This window comes from Zonotrichia leucophrys, chromosome Z (genome assembly GCF_028769735.1).
Source record: "Zonotrichia leucophrys gambelii isolate GWCS_2022_RI chromosome Z, RI_Zleu_2.0, whole genome shotgun sequence".
Classification (NCBI taxonomy): Eukaryota; Metazoa; Chordata; class Aves; order Passeriformes; family Passerellidae; genus Zonotrichia; species Zonotrichia leucophrys.
This window is the reverse complement of record NC_088200.1, coordinates 47,093,749-47,119,189: the sequence shown is the minus strand read 5'-3', so window position 1 is coordinate 47,119,189 and position 25,441 is coordinate 47,093,749. Positions and strand designations below refer to the sequence as shown.

General features: G+C 39.4%; 1 protein-coding gene across 4 annotated transcripts in view; it reads right to left on the bottom strand.

Moving 5' to 3' along the window:
* Positions 1 to 25,441, bottom strand: part of LOC135459347 (transducin-like enhancer protein 4) — a 99,323-nt gene that overhangs the window by 50,851 nt on the left and 23,031 nt on the right. For all 4 annotated transcript variants that reach the window (XM_064735270.1, XM_064735268.1, XM_064735269.1 and 1 more), the window contains 2 exons: positions 16,778 to 16,840; positions 7,420 to 7,494 (listed from right to left, as the gene is read on the bottom strand). In XM_064735270.1, coding sequence (XP_064591340.1) covers positions 7,420 to 7,494; positions 16,778 to 16,840 — 138 coding nt within the window. The remainder of the gene's footprint in view (positions 1 to 7,419; positions 7,495 to 16,777; positions 16,841 to 25,441) is intronic.

Below are 25,441 nucleotides of genomic sequence, written 5' to 3'. Positions count from 1 at the left end.
GACTTCTAAATAACCTTCTAGGGTCACCACAGTAAACAGTTTCTAAAACCTTGGGCTAAAAACTGAAAAGTTACCATCCGAGATGTATCACAAATCAAACAATAAAAGCTAGAAGTTAAGCAATGGCACTGGTCACAGAGAGATTCAAGTGGCAAAATCCATACACAATTCTATTACCAAAGCTTTTAAATGTGGCAGCTATAAATCACTTCTAAGATTCCTCACAAGGTATGGTTTTAGAGCCATGTAATACCAACATAAAACAGATGCATGTTATGCATCTCACAGATATATTTCTCTAATGCATCTTATCAAGCCAATCCTTACCGAGTCAAATTTCTACATAGCACCTACTGAGAAGCGGAGATTCCTTAACTCTAAGTGCTAACACGATGCTCCTTCATGCTGACAGCACACAAGTACACACTGTGTTGGATTTCAACAAGTTGTCCTTCCTTGAGATAAAAACCTGGGATGCACGGACTGATCCATTCTTTCCAGCCCATTCTGTGTCTTCAAAGATGCCCATTTCTGGTGCAGCTGTGGTCCTGTGCAGAGGACTGCAATGCCTGCTCTTCTCAGAGCTGAGCAGCCTCTTCCCACAAGTGTTAGGAGACGTGGATACCATTACCCCTCTCCAAGCAGATTTCACTGCAAGATGTAGTGTTATGCCTCTTTAATGTAGTGCCCATTAGCCAGGTAACTGAAAGTTAAAGTGAATTCTTTTGCTTTAGTGCAGTTTCCTAGTTACAGTGGCTTCGATAAAGGAAGGTCTTGACAAGGATCAAATCATCTGGATTTAAATTGCAGCCCCAAGACTGTGGAAGGACCACTTGTTCTTTTTGCCTTAGCCTCTTTAAAAAGTATAACAGAGAAAGCAGTAGACCTCTGTTTCACAAACAATCCTGAGTTAGTTCATCGGTGTTTGTGATGCATTCACATACCCAAGGACATGACTGTGAAGAATTCAGCAAGCAATAGGCAAGTAACTGTCTTGCTAATAAAAATCAAACATTCTGAAACATCAGACAGTGTAAGACCTCCTAAATTCCTTCTTCATCGATGGACTTAACATGCTGAAATACTCTACTTAGGCAGTATTTTAGTGTCCATCCCAGTTAAGCACTAGAGCCCTTGCTCTGGTCCCACATTTAAGATTGAAGACATGAGAAGTACTATTCACCCACCTGAAGCAATGCAAACATTTACCTGACTCACTCTACAATACAGTCCTGGTCCTCATTCATTGCTGTAGGCAGCAGCCTACAAAGTGTGGTTGGGAAGAAGTCTAGGTGGCAAATATGTGGCCTTGTTTAGGGGTGGTATCAGAACTCCTGTAGCTGAAACCATGATACAATAGCACCTTTCTTTAGGCCATACTGTACAGTAAGGGTGCCTATTTAAACAGAAAGCATCATCACTGAGTACATAAACATTGCTGATTTTGCAGTCAAGTGGTTTTGGAAAATCCCTGTCTTTAGAATACTGTAAAACCTAACAGATAGACTTTTTTTTCCCCAGCTACCACTGAAGGCAATACACAGCATATAACAGACCAAGATGGAACATAATACATCTGGCATATGGTTGGCACAGCTTCCACTTACTGGAGTACAGATCCCACTGGCAACAGTATTGTCTGATTTCTACAGCGTGTGAAGTGAAACCACACAAATATAAGTAATTAATAAAATATTACATACGTTTGTGTTACAAAATATTACAAAAATTCTCCACAACTCTTCATATTTGCACTGATTAACCCTAATTTAAAAAACAAGATACAGTGGTCACACAGCTTTGATACCCCTTGAGAAGCATGCAGGCCAACGTCAGCGCTCATGCCGGATGAGATGGAGTGTGCGAGCCACAATATTCGTGTCACACGCATTTACTTAGGCAGAACGAGCAAAGGCGTCTGGCACCAGCATATTGGCAGTGAGAGGCTCTAAGTGGTCAGCACTTCACACTGCAGCAGCACTGACTGCTCATATAGTGATAGACCAATATAAATTCAACTAGCTACCACAGCTACTGAAAATAGGACAAAAAGCTGAAGACAGTGGCAGCCCACTCGAAGTGTAGCAACAGTAATTAAAACCCATCCTCAGCAATATGGAACCTGGAAATTATTTACATTCCAATTAATTCCCTCAAAAATCCCTAAAAGGATAATTTTCAGTTTCCTTAAATGAAGACACTGCATACGGAGGAGATTTATTTAAATTAGACCTCACCTTCAAGGCTCTCTCTGAGGCTGGCACATGGGAATAAAGGAACAAGATGATAAATTCCTCAAAAACACATCTTTGCAACCAAAAAACAGGGTGTCTTTAACTCAGCCAGACTTCAGGTGAATAATTCAAAACCAAAAGTGCTCACCCAAAAGCCTTCTACAAATCAATTTCAGTCTCTAGGCAGGGTCAAAATATTTGCAGGACCATATGACCACTAAATAAAAAATCAGCAAACAAGAGTAATTAAATGGGGGGCAATGAATTTCAACATGTCTTTAGGGTACACAAATAAACATAATTCGAAGCATATAGATATTAAGTCAACTTCTGCTGTCCCACTTTAACAACCTGTGTACAATATACAGCTGTCCCACTTTAACAACCTGTGTACAATATACAGACTCTGCTGTCCCACTTTAACAACCTGTGTACAATATACAGTTTTACAGAATTTAAGCTTCAACCACTGCTTATCACACCTTGAATGAGCAATACGGAAGGGCTGGAGAAAGAAGTGACTGTTGTCCCCATGCTACAACACTTTTGTTCTAACTGCCCTCGCTTATCCTCCCTGACACCACCATTTCCGAATGCACACACCTGGGCAGGAACAACTTTTCCATGCAAACTGTGTGCGCTGGTTCAAGTAGAAAACCCTCGCTGCTCCTCACAGCACCTGCACACGCGTGAGCCAGAAGCAAGCCGCCATCTGAGAGGAGCAGGAGATGCTGCTGCATGTTAAGCAGCATCCGGCATCTGCAGCCCCAGACAAGGCAGCACGGCAATCATGGCAGGCACAGAGGCCAGCTCTTCATTTCAAGTTGCGTGTACTTATCTGCACCACACCACCTTCAGAGGCTTCTGCACCTATTTTTTAAACAGCCATTGTTCTCCAGAGCTGTAAAACAATCACTCTCTTAAAAACAAACAAAAATTATGGATCTTTTGAGATGGGTCAAACAAGCACCTTAGCCTCAAATAGGTAGAAATGGTGACAAAAGTGCATTTAAGAAGAAATCTTTTAACATAGTAATTATATGTGACAAGACAGAAGGCGTCCTTTCTTTCAGTAGCTGCTGTTTGCTTATTTTTTAAGAAGATAATGAAAGTGGCATGATAAAACAAAATGCTTAAAAATTAAACCAAAGCCATTCTTTTTTCACTCAGATGCATAGAATGGTAAAGAAAAAGAATTATTTCAATCATTTCCTTAGTAATACACGTAATATTTAAATAGATTTAATAGTGCTGCTCCAAACCAATGAATTATGAGTTTAAAACCTATTAAAATGTAATGTTTTTTTCCTGAGCGGAGGGGAGAGAGATTTAAATTCACTGAATTTTAATATTTCAGCTTGAGCTGCAGGAGGTAGAGAAAGTCCAAATGAACTATTCCATCAGCACCATTCAAGCATGAACATTTTAATCAGTTTTACTTCCTTGGAGTTCTCCAACACAGTTTACGCTGTCATTCTGAAAGCACTTAACACAGAGGGTGTGAAAAACCACCAAGGCTTGTTATTGCCTTCACAATTGATGGCAAATAATTTTGCAGACTTCCTATCATTAAAATGTCACTGCTAAAAATTGAGGTTCAGCATTTCTTGTGCTAAACTGCATTTTCTTTGAACACCATCACATACCTGTTCTTAAGTTTTTGGTACATTTATCTCTCTCCATGTGATAAGCAGGCACACAAGCCTTCATTTCTGCCTTACTATCCAAAGGCAGTTGAAAAAATACTATTTTAAACAGAAAAAATTCCTAAAAAGTTACAAGTTAATTGCCTGGCTTCTTCGTTAAAATGTAACCACACTCACACAGCATGTTCCAATTGTAAAGTATAATGGATTAACGAAAACAAACCCCAATGTTTTAAGAAAGTTAGATGACTCAATTTATTAATACAGGAAATGAAAACATCATTCCTAATTAGTTCATATTACTGATTTAAGGCTACGATTTGTGCGCTGTTCCAACAGTGCAGTCTTGCAGATTCTAATGTAAAAACACGGCAGCACGACACATGACAAGATCAACTGGATATATCACACTGTTCATCCTGGAACACCCTGCCCTACAGGGAAGTAGCTCTGGATGTGCACTACAGACTGCCCTGAGCAAGAGTGCTGCAACACACTGCCCATGGCAAACACCAGAGGTAGACCCTGAATGCCTGCAGATTTACAGTCCTCCTGCAGCACGCTTATGATATATCCAGTTTTGGTTTAGTTTTTCTCGCTGCATCTCTCCAGAAGATGATAGATGATATTTAACTTGTTTGAGCCCATCAATAGTTTTAAACTGAACATGACCTGTGAAAGAAGTCATTATAACTCTGTTTCATTCCATTAAACATAACTAGTTTATTGTCAGGAGAACAGGCAGTCTCTCTGGGTCCTGGGCTCACTTCAGTATTTTGCATTTAAACTGCACGGATCAGTGATTTGGTTCATTTACCAATGAAGATAGAATAATATTGCAAAGTTAGAAGGTGCTTCATCAGATTCCATTAAATCAGAGCACATTCACACAAAAATATATACATGTGAAACACAAAGAGAGATATGATCTGTGCACCTTCAGTTCTTTCCTTGTGCCACACTCCATGCTGGTAGCATGCATTTTTAACTCAAGGCCAGAGTTGCTCTATTCAAACCAAGAGAGTTTAGCGTGAGTGAGGTGAACCAAACAGGATGCCCACAAAACAGAGACCTAAGCTACAATCTCATTTCAACAGAAACTCCAAATACTGCTTCTGTTTTTGTCTGATACACAGTTCAATGGGTTAAACAAACACTGGAAGTTTCTAATATACCATAGGGTTCAAAATACACAAACCCTGCCAGACTTACTAAACAGAAAAATAATATAAGACAACATCATCAGATACATAAAAAACCCATTATTTCCGATTATGTTCTTTGTTTTATTTTTATTGGTATTCACATTACAAAGTATGATAAGCCTTTTCTAGCCCGATGCTACATTTTCAGACTTTAAATCTAAATGCAGACATAACACTGTTGTGGGATTCTTGCAACATGATCTTAAGCTTATTAGATAACTAGCAATCCTGTTCATTCCATTTTTAAAAAATTAATCACTAAAAGACTGCATGAGATTACTTATCTATAAACCTAATGAGTACTCAATTTCAATCTGTATTGCTCCTGTTTTTCTAAAATTAAAGAGGAACACACATTATTTCCTAAGTCAACATAGAACAACTGAGTGAAAAAAGGCAGGTAAAAATTAGGCTTGTGAGGGAGGCAAGGGCTAGCTGACTTTAACGCACAAACCCAAATCCGAGAGTTTAGAGAAGTTTGAGACAACAGAATTTCAGTTGACATGAAAAGAAATTCTGACAGGAAGAGAAAAGAAAATTTACTTCTGTCTGGTGGGGGCAAGACCAACAGAATTACTGCCAGGCTCCCAGACAAGTGTCTCATCTGTTTGTTTTTATTCTGTGTGGTTTAGTGGTTCATGAAAGCAGGACAAATTTAAATAACTAGTGTGATGGCCAATATTTGTAACATCACACACTTTACACTTCCTTTACTAGAAATCAAATTTCTTTTTGCAGTCTGTCTAATGCAAAGGTGAACTGGCAAAAATGTGCACAGGCAGACTGCGAAGTATGAGTGTGCAAGTACACACAAAACCACACATGCACATTTACACACACACTACAAATGCACATGCAGCACACACATATAAAAGCTTTAACAAAGAAGCCAATCTTTAGCTACTCACTTTATGCAAAAATGTTAATAAAAGGCAATATTTTTGGTTAGGTAATGAAAACTAATTGGGAAATTATTCATTTCCCACTCTCCCCACTGGAGCATAATAGACATACAACAAATGTTATTCGTGATTCTACATGATGCGCTCTGATTCACCCCCTTCTTTCTTACGGGCACTTCAGAGGAAATAAGGGTTACTCTTTTCCATTTATAATTTCTAATTGACTACCAGTGCTTTCTTGTGGTCAGAGGTATACAAAATAGAGCTAGAAATAGCCTATTAAAAACAAGCTACAATCAGACCGCTGCTCTAAACTACTGTCAGCAATGATCAGAAAGTCCTGATTTCCTTGTTAAAAGACAGAGGCATAATTGAAGCCATATCTTCACTTCAGATTGATTATTCGGCGACCCTTATCCACATCTTCATTCAGCAATTTGAATTTTAATGAAAGTAAATGGAATAATTAGCATTTCAAAGTGTGTTTGATGCACTGAATAAAAAAGGAAAAATACTTTTATGTTTAATCTATACACAAAAGAAAAAGCATTTGGGAGGATGCAGAAGATACGAAGTACAGTTGTAGTGTCTTCATTAGAATAACTAAAACAACTGCTTGCTTCAGCTGCATAATTATACAAGAGAATAATGTGTTATTAAGCTATGACTTCTCACCTTTATTTTATGTAGTGCGAACAGCTAGAGTTTTTGCTGTTATGTCTCTTCTCCAGTTTCAAAATATAAACACTGTGGCTGCCCACACCTATAAAATCTCTGTACTGGGCTAATACCACTGTCAGCAAAGGTTTTACAAGAGGAGCTCCATGCATTGTATTTATAGATGACTAAGAGCAGGACACCTATAAGCACAGTGGGGATGAGTTTTTCTGCTGCCCATCTTGATTGTGTGTTTGGTATTTTGGTTTTGGTGGGTGTGTTTTGGTTGGTTGGTTTGGTGCTTTTTTTGGTTTTCTAAAGTAACAGCTATTTTTTAATGTAAAAATAAAAACTGTGGTTAATACTCAGAGTCTTGAACCAACACGCAAAAAAATATGTGGGCAGCAAAGATGGGGAAAAGTCTATCATATCAAGGGTACCTGTTACCATGGCTGCAGAAGCAGACTGGCAGGTGGTATGCAAAGGAAACAATGGTACTTAAATGGAACAACAAAAAAACCACAGGAAAAAACAAATACCGAGCCTGCTTTGGGGAATAGATACAACACAGACATTAATTACCCCATTAGTCTTCTTGGCACAGTGCAAGCAAAAGTCTTCAGCTAGTAACCAGCTTTTATGAAGGTCAAGCTACTGAACTTCACCACTGCCCACAACTTTTGCCCACCTGATGGAAATGAGTTCATGCAAGAAAGAAAGAAAAAGAAAAGCTATTTACAAGCACTATCAGAGCTAAAATGGAAAGACCACATACCCCAATGATTGCGTTCAGTTCTGCCATGGTCACTTGTTTGGCACGCTCCACAGCCTGCACCACTTGTTGCTGGTGCTATAAATGAAGATCAGAAACAGAACAAAATTATTTGTTTTCTAAATTATTTAGCATAGATTCTTACTTTTATTGTCGTTATTTGCTTTTCTAAGACATGCAGGATCCGAAGTAACTGCTCTCTAATAGACAGTCACATTGTGTGTTGATAAGCAAAAATATATAGGCAAGGGAAGGATTTTTATCTGTATGCCATTACATGCTGGGAATTACACCTCTGCTTCCCAAAGAGCTCTTTCACAACCTGGCTAAATGGAAAACTGTCTTCCTTTTGTTCATCAGCACGATGTGCTTTTGAATTTAAATGCCATCTTCAAATGTAAGCCTCTTTCCTTACAGCTATGGAAACTTTATGAATAAAGCCCACCCAGTTTTCTGAAAAGAAAGGTGTATCTTTTCAACAAGCACATGGCAATCACATCACTGAGGAATATACAGATTCTCCTCCTAGGTACATTTCAAAGCAGCCCAACCATAAGAAAAAAATTTAAAATGGCATTCACAAATCTGTCAAACATGTGAAAGAGAACTAATTATTTCAATCCCCAACATGTAAATTTTAATAGCTTTAAAAAGTCCATCAAAAACACATGGTCTAATTAACAACACAGTTTACAAGCTCCAGTGGTTTTATCAGTTTGAGTGATACTGTATTCCTGCACTAAATTCAAAATTGCTGTATGTTGAAAGCTGACTGGTATTTATTTGAAAACATCGACTACAAACAAAATAAGGTTCTCATCTTGCAACCAGATCCATGGCTGTTCAGACCTCCACCAGTGGCAAATTAATCTTCACAGGCAGCCTCGCAGAATCAGCATGACACAGAACAAATAGGTGCAAGGAGGGGTCATGGAGAACTGCGAGTAGGTTGTGTGATCTGCACTGAGAGTGAGACATCGATGATTTATAGCCACAGGTTGAACAGAAAAAGGAGGGAGGTCCTGACAATCTGGAGAGGTGTGAAAACTGTAACAATGATGCAAACACCAGCTTTGCATCAAAACCAACATCCAGATGTACAAAGCTTAAGGGAAAGGTTGAGAAGGTCCCCTTAAAGATTCAAGTTTGCCCTGCCATGGCTGTGTATATGGGCAGAACGTACAGACCACCTTGTACAGCCATTCCTCCTGTGCATCCTCAGCAGAAGCAAAAAGTAGCAAAAGATAAAACGAGGACCCAAACCTCAAGACCACCTCCAGCACAAGAGTTAGGTGAAGATCACTGGGACTCCCCAGGGAGCACCCTAAGCCCCACTGCAGGAGGGGCTTAAAAAAGAGGGGCTGTAAAAAAGTGTGCTGCTACTTCAGGGGCTTGGCAGGCCCAGATTTCACAATTCTGAGTGCAACACACAAACAAAAATGGTATTTTCACTTAAAAGCCCTCTTGCATCAAAGTTCTCAGGGCAAAAAAAAACAAACCTAAAAATCCACCCCTAACTCTATGTCCTGGTTTTGGCCTGTACAGAACTATTTTTACACAGCAGCCATGAGGTTTGGGTCTGTCTGGGCTGTCCTATACCACCACACCTCATTGTTTCAGGCCTGGGCTTCCAGAAGAAATGGCTTTTGGTCCAGGAAAGCATGGTAGCTGGAGGGTCTGTCTTTCATTGGTTTTTTGTCCTAGGCTTGGTGAGCAATTTTACTTGTACATCAGCCTCTCTCTGTACATTTTTGAGATTAGCATAGTTGCTGTTACTGTCTGTTTTCTTATCTCATGGCTGTTTCCAGTAATTTGTTCTTATCTCAACCCATAATCTCTGACTTTTTTCTCCCATAGAGGAAGGTTGTGGGGGAAGTGACTGCATAGTTTTTTTCTTAGTGGGAACACTAAATGGGGAGTGCCATTCCTAACCAATGACACTAAGAAATTCTGATCCCAACTAAGAAAAACAGATAAATGCAAGTAGTCAAGGTCATAATTTACAAACACTCCTGGATGGAAGAAAATGGTTTTAGAGTTTGTTTGTTTTTAAGCAAATGAAGGAAATTACTGGACGCCACTAATACCACTACTTTTTAGGTGTAAACAGAATCACAGAAGTTTCAGTTTTGTAAAACTGCATTGTCAGTGTCATGGTTTGACCAGGAAGGAGTGGGAATTCTGGGAAGCTGTGGTCAAACCAATGAAGGTTTTGGGTTTCATACTGACACCTGGTGTAGCCAGTGGGGTTTGGACACACCTCCGAGAATACACAGGGGTTAAAAGCAAGGCACTGCCCTGGCACTTCCTCTTTGGGACATCGTCGGGCGAAGAGGTCAGATCTCTTCCCCCGCCCGGCCCGCTGCTGCTGGGCGGGGGAGGGGCGGCCATGCGGTAGGCCAGGGGCCTGGACAGAGGTGGGGGTTGAGGGGCTTTCAAGGATGGAAGGGTGGCGGAGCCCCAAGAGACATCGAGACATCGGGCAGCCAGCCCCCCCCCCCCCCCCCCCGGAGGGAGAGCGGCCGGCAGCAGCAGCAGCACGTGTGGGAGTATCATCTCGTCCCAGGACAGACAGAGACTGAAAACTTTTAACCCTTTCTTGCATGATTGGGGCCTTGCAAAAATGCTAATCCTCCTCGAAGCTGAATAAGAAGGGAGATGAGAGATGAGATGAGACAAGGACTTTGGCCCGAAGATTGTGGAGATGATTGGATGGGGAGAGATGATTTGGAGTGGCCTTTTGGCTGGACTTTTTCTTGTAGCCATGGACTCAGTTGTTCCTGTGACACAGACTGCATTTAGGGGGAGGCAGTGCCTCAAAACCAGGAGGGTTCATTCGTGAGGACCCCCCGGCCCCAGGGGGTTGGAAAAATATGGGGGGGACAGATGTCCCAAAAGCAGAGACTGTGCCTTTTTGGAGTGAGACAAGGCATCCTTGAAAGACAACCCTAAAAGCAGCTCTGGCCATGTCTCGGTGGTGAGAGCACTGGGCATGGAAGGAACATGTCACAAGCGGCAAAAGGACTTTTTTTTTCCCCCCGGGCGGTGCCGAAGTGACAAGGAAGCATCCGAGGTTTCAGTGTGTTTCCAGGAGAAGCCTATGGAACAAGAAGGACTCCTTTCCTCTTCATGAACTGCAGTTTGAGTATACTAAAGTGTCGTGCCGGGCTGGGCAGTTGGTGTTTTTGAGAGAATGTATTGGATTGGGAAAGTCAGGTGGTGGGGGAGGAGGAAAATGGTTTTTTTTGTAAGGTTTTCAATTCTTTTCTTCTTTTTCCTTATAGTCTCTCCCTATTTTCCTGTAGTTTAAGTAATAAAGTGGTCTTTATGTTTAAGTTAGAGCCTGTTTTGCTTATTCCTGGTCACATCTCACAGCAGACACCAGGGTGAGGCATTTTCATGGGGGGCACTGGCTCTGTGCCAGGCTCAAACCATGACAGTCAGTATAAACCAAATCTGCCCAATCTATCTTATAAGAATGTAAAGACTAAAAAGCAGGTTGAACATCAGCATACAATGTTCTTGGTATTCAAGAAAAAGAATTTAAAAATTAAAAATCCAGTGTACCTCTACGACAGATACCAGAAAAAAAGGAAATTATGATATTCAATCACCAAGTTCCTGCTAATGTGTTATCAGCTCCAAGTTATCACTTGTTAAGGATAGGTACAGCTTACATTGATTATATAGCTGCAAGCCTAGTGACCCATGACGCTATGTATGTCAACAGAGTGATTATAAAAACTACACCACTATTTTCTGGTAGAAAACATTCACACCACAGAATTTTTCATTAATTCATTGAAAAAAAAAACCTAAAAGAACAAAGCAGAGGTTTTAAAATATTTACTTTTTAAAATAAAATCATTTACTGAGAAATTTACTGTCATCTCCTCTGTCCTACCACAGGCAATGCTTTTTGCACTGAGGAAAAGAAAGCTCTTGTATATGTGAGTGTTCTATTCCAACATCAATTTATTTAAATCCTGCTCCCAGGAGAAGAAAAAATGTCTAAGGCATCTACAAAAGCTGGCCTAAACCTATCAAAATTATTGTAGAACTTACTTCAATTTGCATCCAGGATTTAGAGAATAAGTCAACTCCACAAAAGTTAGAGTATATTCTGTTCCCTTACAGCAAATACATAAAGAATAGTTCTCAGAAGAATTTAGAAAAAATATTATTTCTTAGGCCAGAGGAAGAAAAGGTGAAGGGATGGACTACCAAAACCCCACTTTCAGATTTCTGCCAGAGCAGTCACACAATCCATCTTTCATTGATTCTAATAGGCTTGGGATCAAGACCTCATAGAGAGGAGAAAACCCGAGGGCCTAGTAACACTGAACCTAAATTAGGTACAGTAGAGACTATTAAAATTCTCCTATTGCTAGCTGCTTTAACATTGATTTCATCTTCAGTGGCTTTGTATGCAAAAGACTCAAAATAGATGGTCTGTAATTAGCCTTTCCATCACTTCCAGCTCATTGCAGCAACAGAGGAGGCACTTCCTCAGCTTCCAAAACCACCCAGGGTTGAGTGACCCTGGCACGACTTCAAGTTACAGACAAAAACCACACACTTGAGTGAAAAAGGGTGCAGGAAAACCCATGCAGGGTTTTGAAGAGCTGTCTGCTCACAGCCTTTCTAAAACTGGGGCGGGCTGGGAGCTCTGTGTTACCAGCCATGGCTCCAGAAACAGGTGGGGATCTCTACACCTAAAGAACCCAGCTGGGTCCAGGGACCCACTGTAACCCAAACCCAAGGTTTTGGGAGGGGGCAGGGAGCCCAGGGGCCCACTGAGCAGGATGGCAGCTGGCTGGCCCAGCCTGAATTGGTACCCAAGGATGGATGGTCCCAACACCTACTATGTGTGCCTGAACACCCTCCTGAGCCAGCGCACCAGTAACAAGCAGCATTTTGTTAAAACCAAGCCATACACATCCGCCTGTCCACCAAGTGATCATGTAGCGATTTACAGCCAAGTAAAAACAGCAAAAACAAAAAAGGGTTACTTTTTTCCCAACCAAATACAGACACAGGGTTGCAACTTTCACACACATTTAATGCTAGCCTTCGTCTGTGCACACACACAAATGACAGATCTGGGTTTTTTCAGCTGTGGGAAAATAGTACTTTGCACTGCATTTAACATGCCAGAGCAATGAGCTCGATACCCTGCCCCACCTGTCATGCAGGCTAGTACTGTTTCTCATTTCTCACTTTTTTTCATTTCTTCTCCCCTTTTTGTGTTCTATAGTGAGCAGTGTGCCTGTACTTGCCTCGTTTTGGAAAATCACTTCATTTAAGTCTCACAGCGTGTAGCAACAACTACAGAGACCACAAGAAGAACCTAGGCTTTTTCACCATCAGTGTCTCACCACGCACTTGTCACCTAGCCCTGGCTTATGCACAGGCATTGCAACACGGTGGAAAATTCCCAGGCTTTTCATACCATGTCAGAGCTCTCCACAACTCCCAGTGACAGGCGGAGTTGTGCTGACAGCAAGTGAACAGCCAAAATTTCCCCAGGCACGGACACAATTACACTGGTGTTAAAAACCCCTAATTACAGCCTGTCTTCAGGGTTGCCACCAACATCCAAAGCAAAACTCACTGAAAAATTTGCTTTGAAGAAGTAAGCAGCCTCTGCTATTCCTTACTTTATTATTTTGTTGTTTATGATATGTTTAGAGGTAGTACAGGTCTTGCTTAAGAACTGCAGCATGCCCTTCTTGGAAACCCTATCTAGAGACAGCATAATGAGACAAGGCCATGCCAAAAATGCTAGTGAGAACTGGAAAGCAAATACACATTTACCATGGCATACAGCGTGCACTGTAAAGGCTACAAGGGACAAGTTGGGTTACTGCATCCAGGCACCATAACCCAGACAAGATATAATAAATACTTCACAAAAATGTGAGAGCATTATTAGCAATATATGCATTAATTGCTAATGAGATGCATTTCTTGGCAGAAGGATTACAGATCTCTCAGAGTTCCCTTGCATTTACTGTTTAGCTCTAGTCTGGGGCAAGTCTGAGATGGAGGCAAATAATTCTGTTTTCTCAACCTCACATCTCAGACCAAAAGCTATTTCCTCTCGATCAGTATGCAAGAAATCCCGCTCTGCTTCTACATAGTGGATCTCATACTCCTCATTCAAATTTACTGGACTTTAGAAACACCTCTAGGGGAAGCATGTACAAAGAAGAGCAAGCATATTACGCTCCACATCAACCTCTTTAAAGAAAAACCATCAATTGATATCAAAAAGTTTGAAAAGAGAAGACTCCAAGCAGAATTTCCTCTTGATGTTTACATGTTTGCATGCCAGTGCTTTGCATTTTATTACACTAGAAGGTACATCTAACGACCTTAGTGTGCACAGGGAAGATGCCTGTTAAAAAACAATCCGTCTAGCTAGTTATTAGCTAGCTCACTGACAGTTGGAAAGGAAAGTGAACCTCCCAAGAAAGTTTATAACAGCCTCCTTCAGCCTTCCAAAATGTTTTCATTGAGGCATGTAAATTGACAGGGACCAGTACTTGCTTCTCAAGCACCTTTTGCAAGTAGTGCTGAGCTCCAAGTTGCCACAACTACAGCATTTGCTGTACATCTGCCAGTTTATATGTGTTTCATTAATATAAACACAGACAGTATTTACTCAAAAGAAGGTGACTGTGATATGTATCTCCAGACACACTGAAGAAATGCCACTATCCAACACTGTAGGTCATTCAGCACTTAGCCCGCAATAACAGCCAAAGGTTGCAACTAGCCACAAACACCACCTTGAGCAGACAGGAACTAGCCCCAGCTTGAAAGCCACAGGTTGTGAAAGTGTCATACTCTGCTGAAGCTGGTAAATTCAGTTGAGAAGTGTCAATTAGCAGAGGCACTGTCTATGGCTATAGACATAAAATTAATTGCACTGTACTGGCTAGGTCATTCAAGCATGGGAACACTGAACTATCTACCAACTGCAGCAGATTAAACTAAATTAACTGAATGACCACAACCTACACCCAGGCAGGCACCCCTTTCATTTTATGCAATAGGAACTACTTTGATCACACTGTTATCTCACCGTATCACACAGAGGTGGAAAATGACTGTTGCAGCACAGGAAGCTCAACACCACAGCAGAAATTGAACACACATTGCCCCTGAGGTCCATATCACATTTTTGACCACAGAATCACTCTTTCCTACAAAAATGGGAAGCTTGTGTTTTTTTGGTGCTGTTTTTTACAGTCTGCCTAAACTGGAATAAATGTAAAAACAAGGTATCAGTTGACTGTGTGTTTAGGCAGGTTAGAAACTTTGTTTTAAATATATGCTTAGATGATGTACAGCACAATAAAACTGCCTGAGGCCTGGAGAATTTACTGAATACTATACTGGACTGCCCCCAGAAACAAAGCAGACAGTAGTACACAGTAGGGTGATGTATTATAAATGCACCCTTTTCACAAGTTCTCTATGTGATTTTGCCCACAATTTCTTACTTCTAAGTGAGTTACCACAAGCCATTGATTCCTTACAAAGTTAACAAGCAATAAGACAAGTTAACCTGGTGCTATTATGAGGCAATAATGTTGCCATCAGTGCATGCAACCACTGTATTTTGTTCATTTTTCCCTCAGGCACAATATAAAGAAGCCTGATCACATTTTTCAGCCACTATTCCACAATTAGACTGCATGTAAAATGCATAAACAGCAAAAGCATGCTGCAATTCAATTCTCTATTAATCTGCATGATGAAATAAAGAGACTTCCATTAAGACATTAACTTTTTAAGGATACAAATTAGAGGGAAACCAAGACTATTACTATACTCAAACCTGAAGCTCAGTTCCCTTTTGACACATCAGTGTATGCCAACATATACTGATTTAAATATGTATTCTTACTTGAAGAGGTCAAAAAATCATCAATATGTTCCTAAACCCATTGTAAAAAAGTCACTGGCAGCTGCGCTGTCAAGACACATGAAAAGCTTTTTTTTATGCTTCCCCTCTCAATCCTTCCCTGCTGTCTATATATGGTATGCTATCTCTGAAAAGCAAATAAAAATGTGTAACTGCACCCCATAGAGACTCTGAAGCAGTCAAAGTACAAAACAGCTACTTGTTTTAGATCTGTGAAGGACTTGAATGCTGGTCCTCCAGCAATGGAGCAAGAACATTACACATTATTTAGTTTCCACAAATCCATCTTCATAAGCAGAGAGTCCAGTGGCACTCACAAACACTGTCAGGTTCTAGTTTTGATGGTGTAATTCTTGTTTCAAATACACACAGATACACACACGTGTGGCACGCACAAAGCTCATTAGCTGAACAGCAACATGGACCACACAGCCTCTCATTTGCAGCCAGCTGAGCAGCTCCCTCGAAAAGCACCGGCATTTTATGTAACAACCGAAAAGCCAGGAGGAAGTCACATCGCATTCTCAGGCATGACGTTTTACAGATGCAACACATAAAAATACACCTTCCAATTCTGTCTTTGCATCTACATATTGTATTAAAATGACACTGTGCGCTAAATTGATGCACACAAACCTGCACCAACAGATCCCAATGTCCAGTCCCTTTCCTTCAGAGGAGTCGACAAGGGAAGCCAATATGCACCAAAGGTTTCCTTTCATGAACCACACTTCCTATTTACTTCACACACGCCAGTTGCTTGGAAGTTTCCTCATTAGCTCCCATCTACTCCCCTAAATCCCAGCGCCTTTTAAATTATCTACAATGCACTCACAATAATACTAGCAAATCATAATTTGGAAAAAATTAATGGTTAGAGAAATTAGCTCACAGTGAGTTTCAATTTTCTGTTTATATTCCCCAAATACACAAAAACATAAAAGGATTTAAGGCAGGAAGTAATCAGGGATACAGAGAGCAAAGAGCCAGCATAAAAACTGTGTTTCTATGCCTGCTGTGTTGAACATCACTATTCATGTACCAAAACAGAAGTTTCTGCCGAACTTTAATGTTCACTGCCAAAGATGGAGCACAAATTATGCCTTTCTAGCATTTTTGCAAGCTGTCTTTGATTTCAGACCTACAAAATCATAACTTCAAGAGAAACTACATTGTATGTTGAAGAAAAATATTTAAACTAAAATTCTGCTTTGACACTACAACACATTCCATTTCATAAATATATTTAAATGGTATTGCAATAGGCTTGAAGATAATGATGATAAAGTGATAACAGCGCAACGGAAAGTCATCTACAAGTGCCAAGAGATCCATAAGGAAACAGACTCAACACAAAGCCCCGCATTTGTAATAGATACAATGATGCAATCGTTTAGATCAGAAGCAATACAGATGACTACCTACCTCTTGGGACAGGAAGGGAATGACTTGTGCACATATAGCATTCAGCCTCTTGACAATTTCTGCCTGTAAGTCACAAGAAAAAAGAAGTTCAATTACATAAATTCTCAAATGAGACTGTCACCCATGAACCCTAAAGAGAAATTTGTTTTCTTTCAACTCTGGCCATACTCTGGCCAAGAGATTTTCTCAAAATAACAAAAGTGTTCGCACAGGGATCCAAATGTACTTAGGAAGCTAGTAATTTCTGGCTAAAATATTTTCCTTAAAACCACTATTTCGAACCAATACAAAGTGTATTATTTTTGATTACATTATCACAGGAATTTAAAGAACAGAATCTTCAGGAAATGTAACAAAAAAGATAAACAAAATTCTTTGTATCAAACTGAACTCTCTCTTATGACGCAAAAGGAAGGATCACTTCAAATAAGAGCAATGCCATTGTAAGCAAAGGGAACAAATACACCGTTTACTTGTAACAGTGCGTATCATGAGAACATTAGCATTGCAATATACAATGTTACTGATAATCATTCTACCATATATTTCAGGAGGAATACTGCAGCCTTGTAACACGCTTCTGCTGTTATTTATTCTCCTGGTTAGTAGTAGCTACTTTCATGTGGCAACTGTAACCACAAATTAATAATACACATTGTTTTATTTTCATATCAGAGATCAATTCTCTGTATTTAATCTGAAAATCTCAATAGAGACAGAGGAGATCTGTTTAAATAATACAAAAATTACAGCTCCAGAAGCAGAATATTCAAAGCCATACAGACTTTCCTACTATAAATCATAATTTTCTTACACTAAATTCTAACCAGGATCAGCTCCTCATTTTACGATCAGACTTTCCTCTTGCAAAGTCACGAATTATGGGATAAAGACATACTAACATGCAATTTAGCATTCCTTCTTCTAAAGGCAAACCTTCCAGCCTTTTTGCTATGCTATCTTTTAAATAGCAAACACTTGGAAAAGAATCTGTAGATCAGAAAGGCTCACAAGCAGCACTAAAAAGGCAGAAGTTCAAATAAAATAAATCTGGGTTCAAGGAATATTACAGTTAAAAAGCTATGTAACCAGCAGATATGGTTTGCAAGAGGTAAGAGCACATGTGAAACTAACTCTGCCCCCTTGTGCATACTGTGTGATACACATGACTTAATACATACTATTTTGGAATACACTTCTCCCTTTCTCTGAAATCCACCTAGATTCCCTTACACTATTTATATAGCAATTTCTATGTTAAACTGTCCTTGTATCTCCTCACTGGTTTTCACTGTTTATGCAAGTCCTCATATAATTAAATTTATGCATTTTAATGATTTTTTTTTCGTATTTGTTTAATACGCCTTTTCTATTTATTCAGCAGCATAGGTACCTTATAGGATACTTTATAATATGTTCTGTTCAGCAGAAAACTAAATTATCCACAAATTTCAAACACATCTATAATATCAGATATCCCACAAGGGAAAACTTAAATATTCTTTTAAATAGACAGCATTCACTACACTAGCTGACAAGGAGATTTATAACTGCTTGTTACACAGAGCAGCACAGGGTGTCACAAGTTGTGTGCACCTAAGCTTCAGCCAGAAAGGCTACACTATCCAATACAGCATTACTTGAACAACAGCATTTGATTAAGGAAATGTAGACTGTAAATATAAGGCACAGCTGTAAAGTACCTGTTCTTAGTGGTTCTTAGTCATTTCCAAATTTTGGGTTCCAGCCACACTGTTTGTTTTTTGTTTTTTTTTTTTTTTTTTGAGAAATCTCCTGAGTGCCCTAAAACCAGTGAGAAAACTACACATTCTATTCTATTCTTCAAGGCTTTTCCACATGAGCAGAAAATTTCCCAGTGCCTCTGTCTTGGAGTAAGCTGAAGCCACTCTGACCTGCCATTTAACATAGATATGTGCCTTCGTAAAAAAAAAAAAAAAAAAAAAAAAAAAAGGCACATCATGCTTTCTTCTGCTGCAAAACAACTCCTCCCATCTTTAAAATGCCTGTCACAACCTTGCCCTGCACAGCTCCCCGTGGGTAGCCTTTGGAAAACCCCTTTTCTACCACAGCTACATTAGCTAGATACCTTTACTGCACTGCTAAGGAACCGAGAACAAAACCAGCTCGAAGAGCCATGCATGAGCTCAGCATCTAATTTTAAAAAGCTTGTAGATTCATAGATTTTAAGGCCAGAAGGGACTGTTACAATTGTCTTATTTGACCTCCTGGGTAATACAGGCTGTAAAACTTCACTGGCTTCCCCATCAAACCTGTAAATTACCGTTCAGCTAGAATATAGCTTAGTCAACAAAAATAATTGTATTCAATTTACTTTGAGGCATTTCTGCTCAAGTAAGGTACTCAACCACAGATACTTCAAGTTATTTCAGTTATTATGTTTTTCTTTTGATCACTTCTCTTCCTTCTCCCCAACAGATGTATGTCTCCCTTTTACTGCTCTTCTGGCCAATGTGGGCTGAAATACATTTTCTCAATATTTATAGAAAAATTCACCTCTGGCAGATTCCAAACCTGGGAAATGTTCAACTGAAAAGAGTTTTCTAAAAAGCTGTAAGTAACTGAAAACAGGTGGCTGAATATGTACAGTTACACAACAGCAATAAATATCTTTATATCAATCCCACTGGAGTACAGAACAAGTCCTTGCATGCTGTATGCAGGGAAGTGAGCTGATGGAGACAGCACCCAACTCATCCTGTGGAGAAGAAAAATAGCTAAAACAGGTTCAAGTGATGTCAAGACATCCCTCAGCAGCATTTCTCTCCTAGGCCAATCACAACAAAGCCAAAAAGCCCTGGCTATGCCAAAGTGTTTGCATTTTTTCCTTATTAAAACAGTCTTCGCTTTCCCTAACAAAAAGCATCCCCAGTGGCTTTTATGGCTGTGTATAAAAGCCATAGTTATCATCCTCCAAACTCAGGCAGCAAGGAAACAGGCCAGCTGAGCAGCGGCAGACTGAAGAGACGCAGCATGACTGAGACACAGACTGCCTACCTTTGGAGACCACATGCACTCTGAAGGCATAAAGGAAAACACTGTGTACATGCACAAATGATAGGAAGGTACACGCTCTGTACCAGTAAAAGTATCACACCAGACATTTTCACATGGTAAATATGAAGTACACTCTGTCTCAATACTTCAACTGTTTCAACAATTAACTGCAGGAGATAATGCCACAGCAACAGGCTTGATTGTCTTCCACAAAACATACAGGAGAAAGAAGTTAGCTGCCAGAAGCTAGTTGGATGGGATTCTTGAGATGCTGCCCTGAAGCTTGAATAGACAACATAGATTAGCATCTCAGTAGACCTATTCCTAGTACCCCTGGAGGAAGCCTGGAAACTCATTCTTCTTTGCCTAAGGTACAAACTGCGATACAAGGAAAAGCACAAATTCACATTTCTACTCACACATTTTTACAACCCTACATTTGAACAACACTTCAGGATTTCTTTTTTCTGTTAGGCATCAGGTCAATAGGTTTTTCATGATCAGTCTAACTGCCAGGAGAAGGAGAAAGTATGATTTCATAAAACCAGGCATCCAATTCCTCACACAGAAAGTCAAAGTTGCCTCAGAAACACGGCTGCTTCCAGAGTCATCTAATTTTACCTTTTTTGTCCCATAGGACCAGGCTTTAGAGAGGCTTCATTTATTTACAGACCCTTCCACTGGGCTGCAGTTATCAGCCAGCAACGCTGTGGACACACATACTTCTAATGGCCTATGTTTTGAAACCAAGTCTAATCTGATGGCACAGTGCCCAAACTCCTTTTCCAGCATAGCCATTAAAGGATGTAGGTTATTGCTGTTGTCACCATTGATATTTGTCATTGTAATGTAATTAGGGCCCTAAAATGATGCATTACAGCCCTTGGCACAGCTTCTATTAAAATCTTTTCTTCTGCTCACTGAACTGCGACCTGCTTTCTGATGAATAACAGACAGACAGCTTTAGGGTGAGGAACAGATTCATCAAAGTAGTATTTTCCAGCTCTGGAAATAAAATAAATAAATAAATGAGTACAAGGGCAACCTAAAAAGAAAAACACAAGGCGGGGGGTGAGGGGGGTGAGGTTAGGGGGAAGGAAAGCAAACAGCATACTTGAATTTCATCTGACCACTTGAAATTCTGATTGCATCTAATGAATCTTTCTTAGGACAATATATTCCCAGCCTGTGAATCACATGGTTAATCAGGGCTCTAATCTGCTATCCATCAGCCTATGCCAGCACTGTAAATTCCAATTACATTTATAGGTTATGTGGGTCATGCATTCCCAAACAACTATATTCATGGATATCCCATGTAAACTGGCACATTTTCTGAAATGCTGTTGTTAGTGTTACTGAATGTTATAATACTATTCAAAGCTTTATGAAAGCTCCTGATAAACAACTGCTAAATTATTGCCTGTGGATACAGCGTGACGCTCTGAAATAGCATTAATGGCCCAATAAAAGGGTGACTGCTCATGCCAACATATAAAAAAGATAGCTTTTGCTGCCACAGTTTGTCAAATCTGTTAACAAACACCGACACTTCTATTACTCCTTTCCCTGAACACAAAAGATGCTTGGTTTTGCATAAAAACACACCAGCATGGAACCAGAAAAGATGAAGGAAAGGCAGAAAGGCACAAAAACTTGTGCTCAAATCGCCTTTTTGCTTGTGTAATGCAAGCCTGTATTGTTTGCATCCTTTGGGAGACACCTACAAGACACTGTTTTAAAAATTTTGATCTCTTTTCATCGACACTTACGTGGTATCATTTTAAAAAGAGAAAGATTAAGTATTTATTAACTACAATTAACTTTTTTCCTTTTTTCTGCATATGAAGAGATGATAATAAATCACTGTGCCAGAATCTGATCCCAGTAAAATTATGAAGACCCATATCAGTTAACAGTCCCTTCAGCATTGTTGCAGGGATTCAACACAAGAGCAAAAGCTTAAGTTTCTGATTCAGACAGTGAAATCTTTTTGACCTGAAAGTTAAATGGTACTTTATTTCCTAAATACACCCAAAAACCTGACACCTTAAGTTCAGAAGTGCCTATAAAGCGTTCTGAAAAATGTTCAAAGATAAGTCTGTAGATGAGACTATACCTCAGGCCACTTGAGGTGACCCAGTAAAGCTGGTCCTTGGAGCACAACCACGGCTCCACAGCTATCAGCTGCAGGAAAAGAGGAGCATGTGATGGACCATTAGAATCCTAAATCCCTTTCAGGATGGCAACATAATGGTTTAAGTCAATTTATCCTTGCCACACACAGCTAAAATAGGGCATAAGCACTCAGTTAAATATGTTCACATGCCTTAATTAGCATTTTAGCATATGTCCCAACTCTTAGCACTGATAGAGATTAAAAAAGAAGCAAGAGTCATATAAACTCCAGTTATTAAAGTATTCAGAAATGTTCTAATAGATAGAGAGTTCAGAATAAATTTGTTGCTCAAAAATATCTATTTGCACTCCCCTTTTCCTGGGAAGAAAAAAACCCATAAATGATTCTGTGGAAAAAAGAAAATTGGGATTTTATTTATAGCACATAAACTTTGGGAAAATATTTCCACTATATTTCACAAAGTTCCATGGTTATTACAATTATAAAAAATTGCTGGTAAAGAATTACCACTGGAGGCTCCAGGTTTGTCAGTGGAATGGAAACAAAACTACTATATATGTATTGTTGAAATAAACCAGAATAATAAAACATTATTGGGAAACCCATTTCAGCAGCCAGTAGGAAGAAGAATATATGCAATTACGCTTTCAGAAAAATAATCTGCAACAACTGTTATTTCAGGTTTAATTTGTTCTACACAATGCAGCCTTTGCCAAAAAGATCAATCTAGTTTATTAAGTGCTTACCAAGAACACATGCACACACCCTAAACAAGTATTTCACAAATTAGTGAGAACAAAAAAACATTATTACACTGTATGAAACATATCATGATTCTGAATAAAGCAAGCAAAAAAGCTAATCTTAGTATTTCACAGAAAATTAACTCTTCATTCATAAAGAAGAATGTGTTTTGTTTTAATCACAGACTTTTGTCTGGAAATGCTTACTCCAGTTCTACAGAACTGGAGGAAATACTACCAGCCTTGAATATAAAATTTCTTTTCAGCCCTAAAGAAATGGTGTTTAGAAACCAAGATACAAAGAGCATACCCTTGTAGTCAAAGCAAGGGGAGGGAAAAGAACTTCTTACCTTCTGTAGTAAGAAGGACACTAAATAAAAAATATCTTCTTCACCAAGCCAAATTGCTGATGTTTAGGAAAAACAATTTTAGCAATGCACATACAAGAACCACCACCAGATTGCCAAATAACTACAAGTACCATTCTCCACATCACTTTCCTACCAACTTTTTTACATCTCATCAAATCTCATAAAGTGATGTAACTTTCCCTTTGCAAGTTAATTCAGTGTTTTTAAAGTAAATTTATTTGTCTATTTTGCAAAAAATACTACAAACAGCAGCATAAGCAATAAACTCGAGTGGAAGACTTCTCAAAATCAGTTTTCTAATGTACATACTGGTCTGTGTGAATTGATAAGACACAGCTATTATTTAATGTCTCAGGAATCACATGGAGCTGAACTGAGCACGAAAGGACACATCCTGAATCATTCATGATTAACACAATGAAAAGCAAGTCAACTAGGGCGACATATAAACATGCATGAGGCCTGTTGCGTGATGAAGTTGATGGTATTTTCTTAAAATCAACTTCCATCAGCAAGCAGGGAAACAGAAATGCACAGCCTGGACAATACCAAAGTTCTTCGGTTTCTCAGGCAGCCATGAAGCTGCATCCTGCCCTGCCCTGATATATGTACCTGCAGAGCATCCAATAAAAGGCTGCAAGTGGAACTTGAAATGACAAAGACTGGCTTCAATTTCCCTTCCTCCAAGGCAGCAGGAAACACTTGCTGAAAAATCAGACAGAAATGAGTGAAAGGACACTGCCGCAGGAAATGCTGTTTCCGTCAGTAGAGCTCTGAAGTCCTCTTTAAGGTACTATGCCTTCACCTACAAGCAATTTTCAGCATTTCACAGCAATACTTTTTTTTGTGAAATATGTCCTCATTACATAGGGATGAGAACTTTCCACCACTCTCTACCAATTTTTAAACTGTGACTTCACAGTTAAATAAAATACAGAGAAAAAAATTTTAAACTTACAGACCTATGGCACCACACTAAGGCAGCTTCAGCTTGAAGTTCAGTATTTTGCATCTGTTCCCTAGCTGCAATTAGTTCAGAATTTCCCATTTTAATCTTTCCCATAACTGCTGAAAGACAATAGCACATGCACAATCTTTTACTACTCAATTTCTGCCCTCACACTCTCTGCCAAAGAGTCTGACCACAGTTCTGCACCTGCTGGAAATGGCACAAGCCAGTCTGAGCCTGTCCTTGCACTGTATGCATATATTAGTTTTAGACTCTAGTTTTAATTTAGTTGGGGGAAGAAAAGTCTCCTATGTATTTATTTACATCACATGATTTTGTACACTTTGCTTCACAGGGGTGACAGGAAAATTAGTCAGAAAGGAATACTGCAGATCAGTAGTTTAATACTACATCATGAAAAATTAAAAAAAACAAGAAAAGATTGAGAGAGCAAAAGCCTATTCTCCATAGGTCTGTGTTTAACTTGAGGTGGTGGCCTTAACTGCTCTGGAAAAATATTAAGGGAGTAAGATTTCATTGAAAAGGTGAAAATATCTTGCATTTTAATCTAAAAGAAACCATGCTTTTAAAATTTAAATATATTGAGCTCACAAAAGAGGGTTCTGATTTTTAAAAAATAATGTTACCATAAACACTGCAATAATTTTCCCCACTACAAAATGAAACCGTCAATGTCCACTTCTGACCCTTGTCAGAAATTCACTTTTGTCTGCAAATACATATAGAGGAAGACTCATAAGTAGCTACAGGTACCTGTTATCTTGCATCCACTCTCTGTATTGTGGCTACACTGCTTACTCTGGAGCAGCATGCTTCAAATGTTGATCACTTAGATACCAACATGCTACCAGAGCTGAGAACTGCAAAGACTGTGACAGATACCCAGTTACACTAAAAAACTTATACTTTACAGTCCTGATACATGCAGAAAACACTGCCACCAGAGGCAACACAGAACAGTCTGCAAGGAAAGAAAATTAAGTTTCTCCAGCAAGTATTGTGGTCTTACAGGTTTTAATGAACTACATAAAACCAATCAATAAACTGATAAAAGCAGCAATCAGAAGTCACTCATAAAAACAAGAAATACAATGTGACTGCTGAACTAAAGTTTATTTTCTTCCAAACTCATCTGGAAGCCAGGAAACAGTCCTTCTACATCAGGAACAAGACTACTATTCCTCTTCCACCTTTGGTTTCCTTTGCCTGCCTCAGCCCTACAGATTAGGAAAGGTGGAGCCCATAGTTTGTCTGATTCATTGATAGTTACACCTTGATTGTGTTAGCTTCCAGAAAAGAAAATACTGAGAATAAACACTAATCTATCTGGTGGATTTATTAATTCCGTTTACAAGAATTCTGAGTGCTTGGAAACTTTGCTGTGTATTACCTTCAATTATTCAT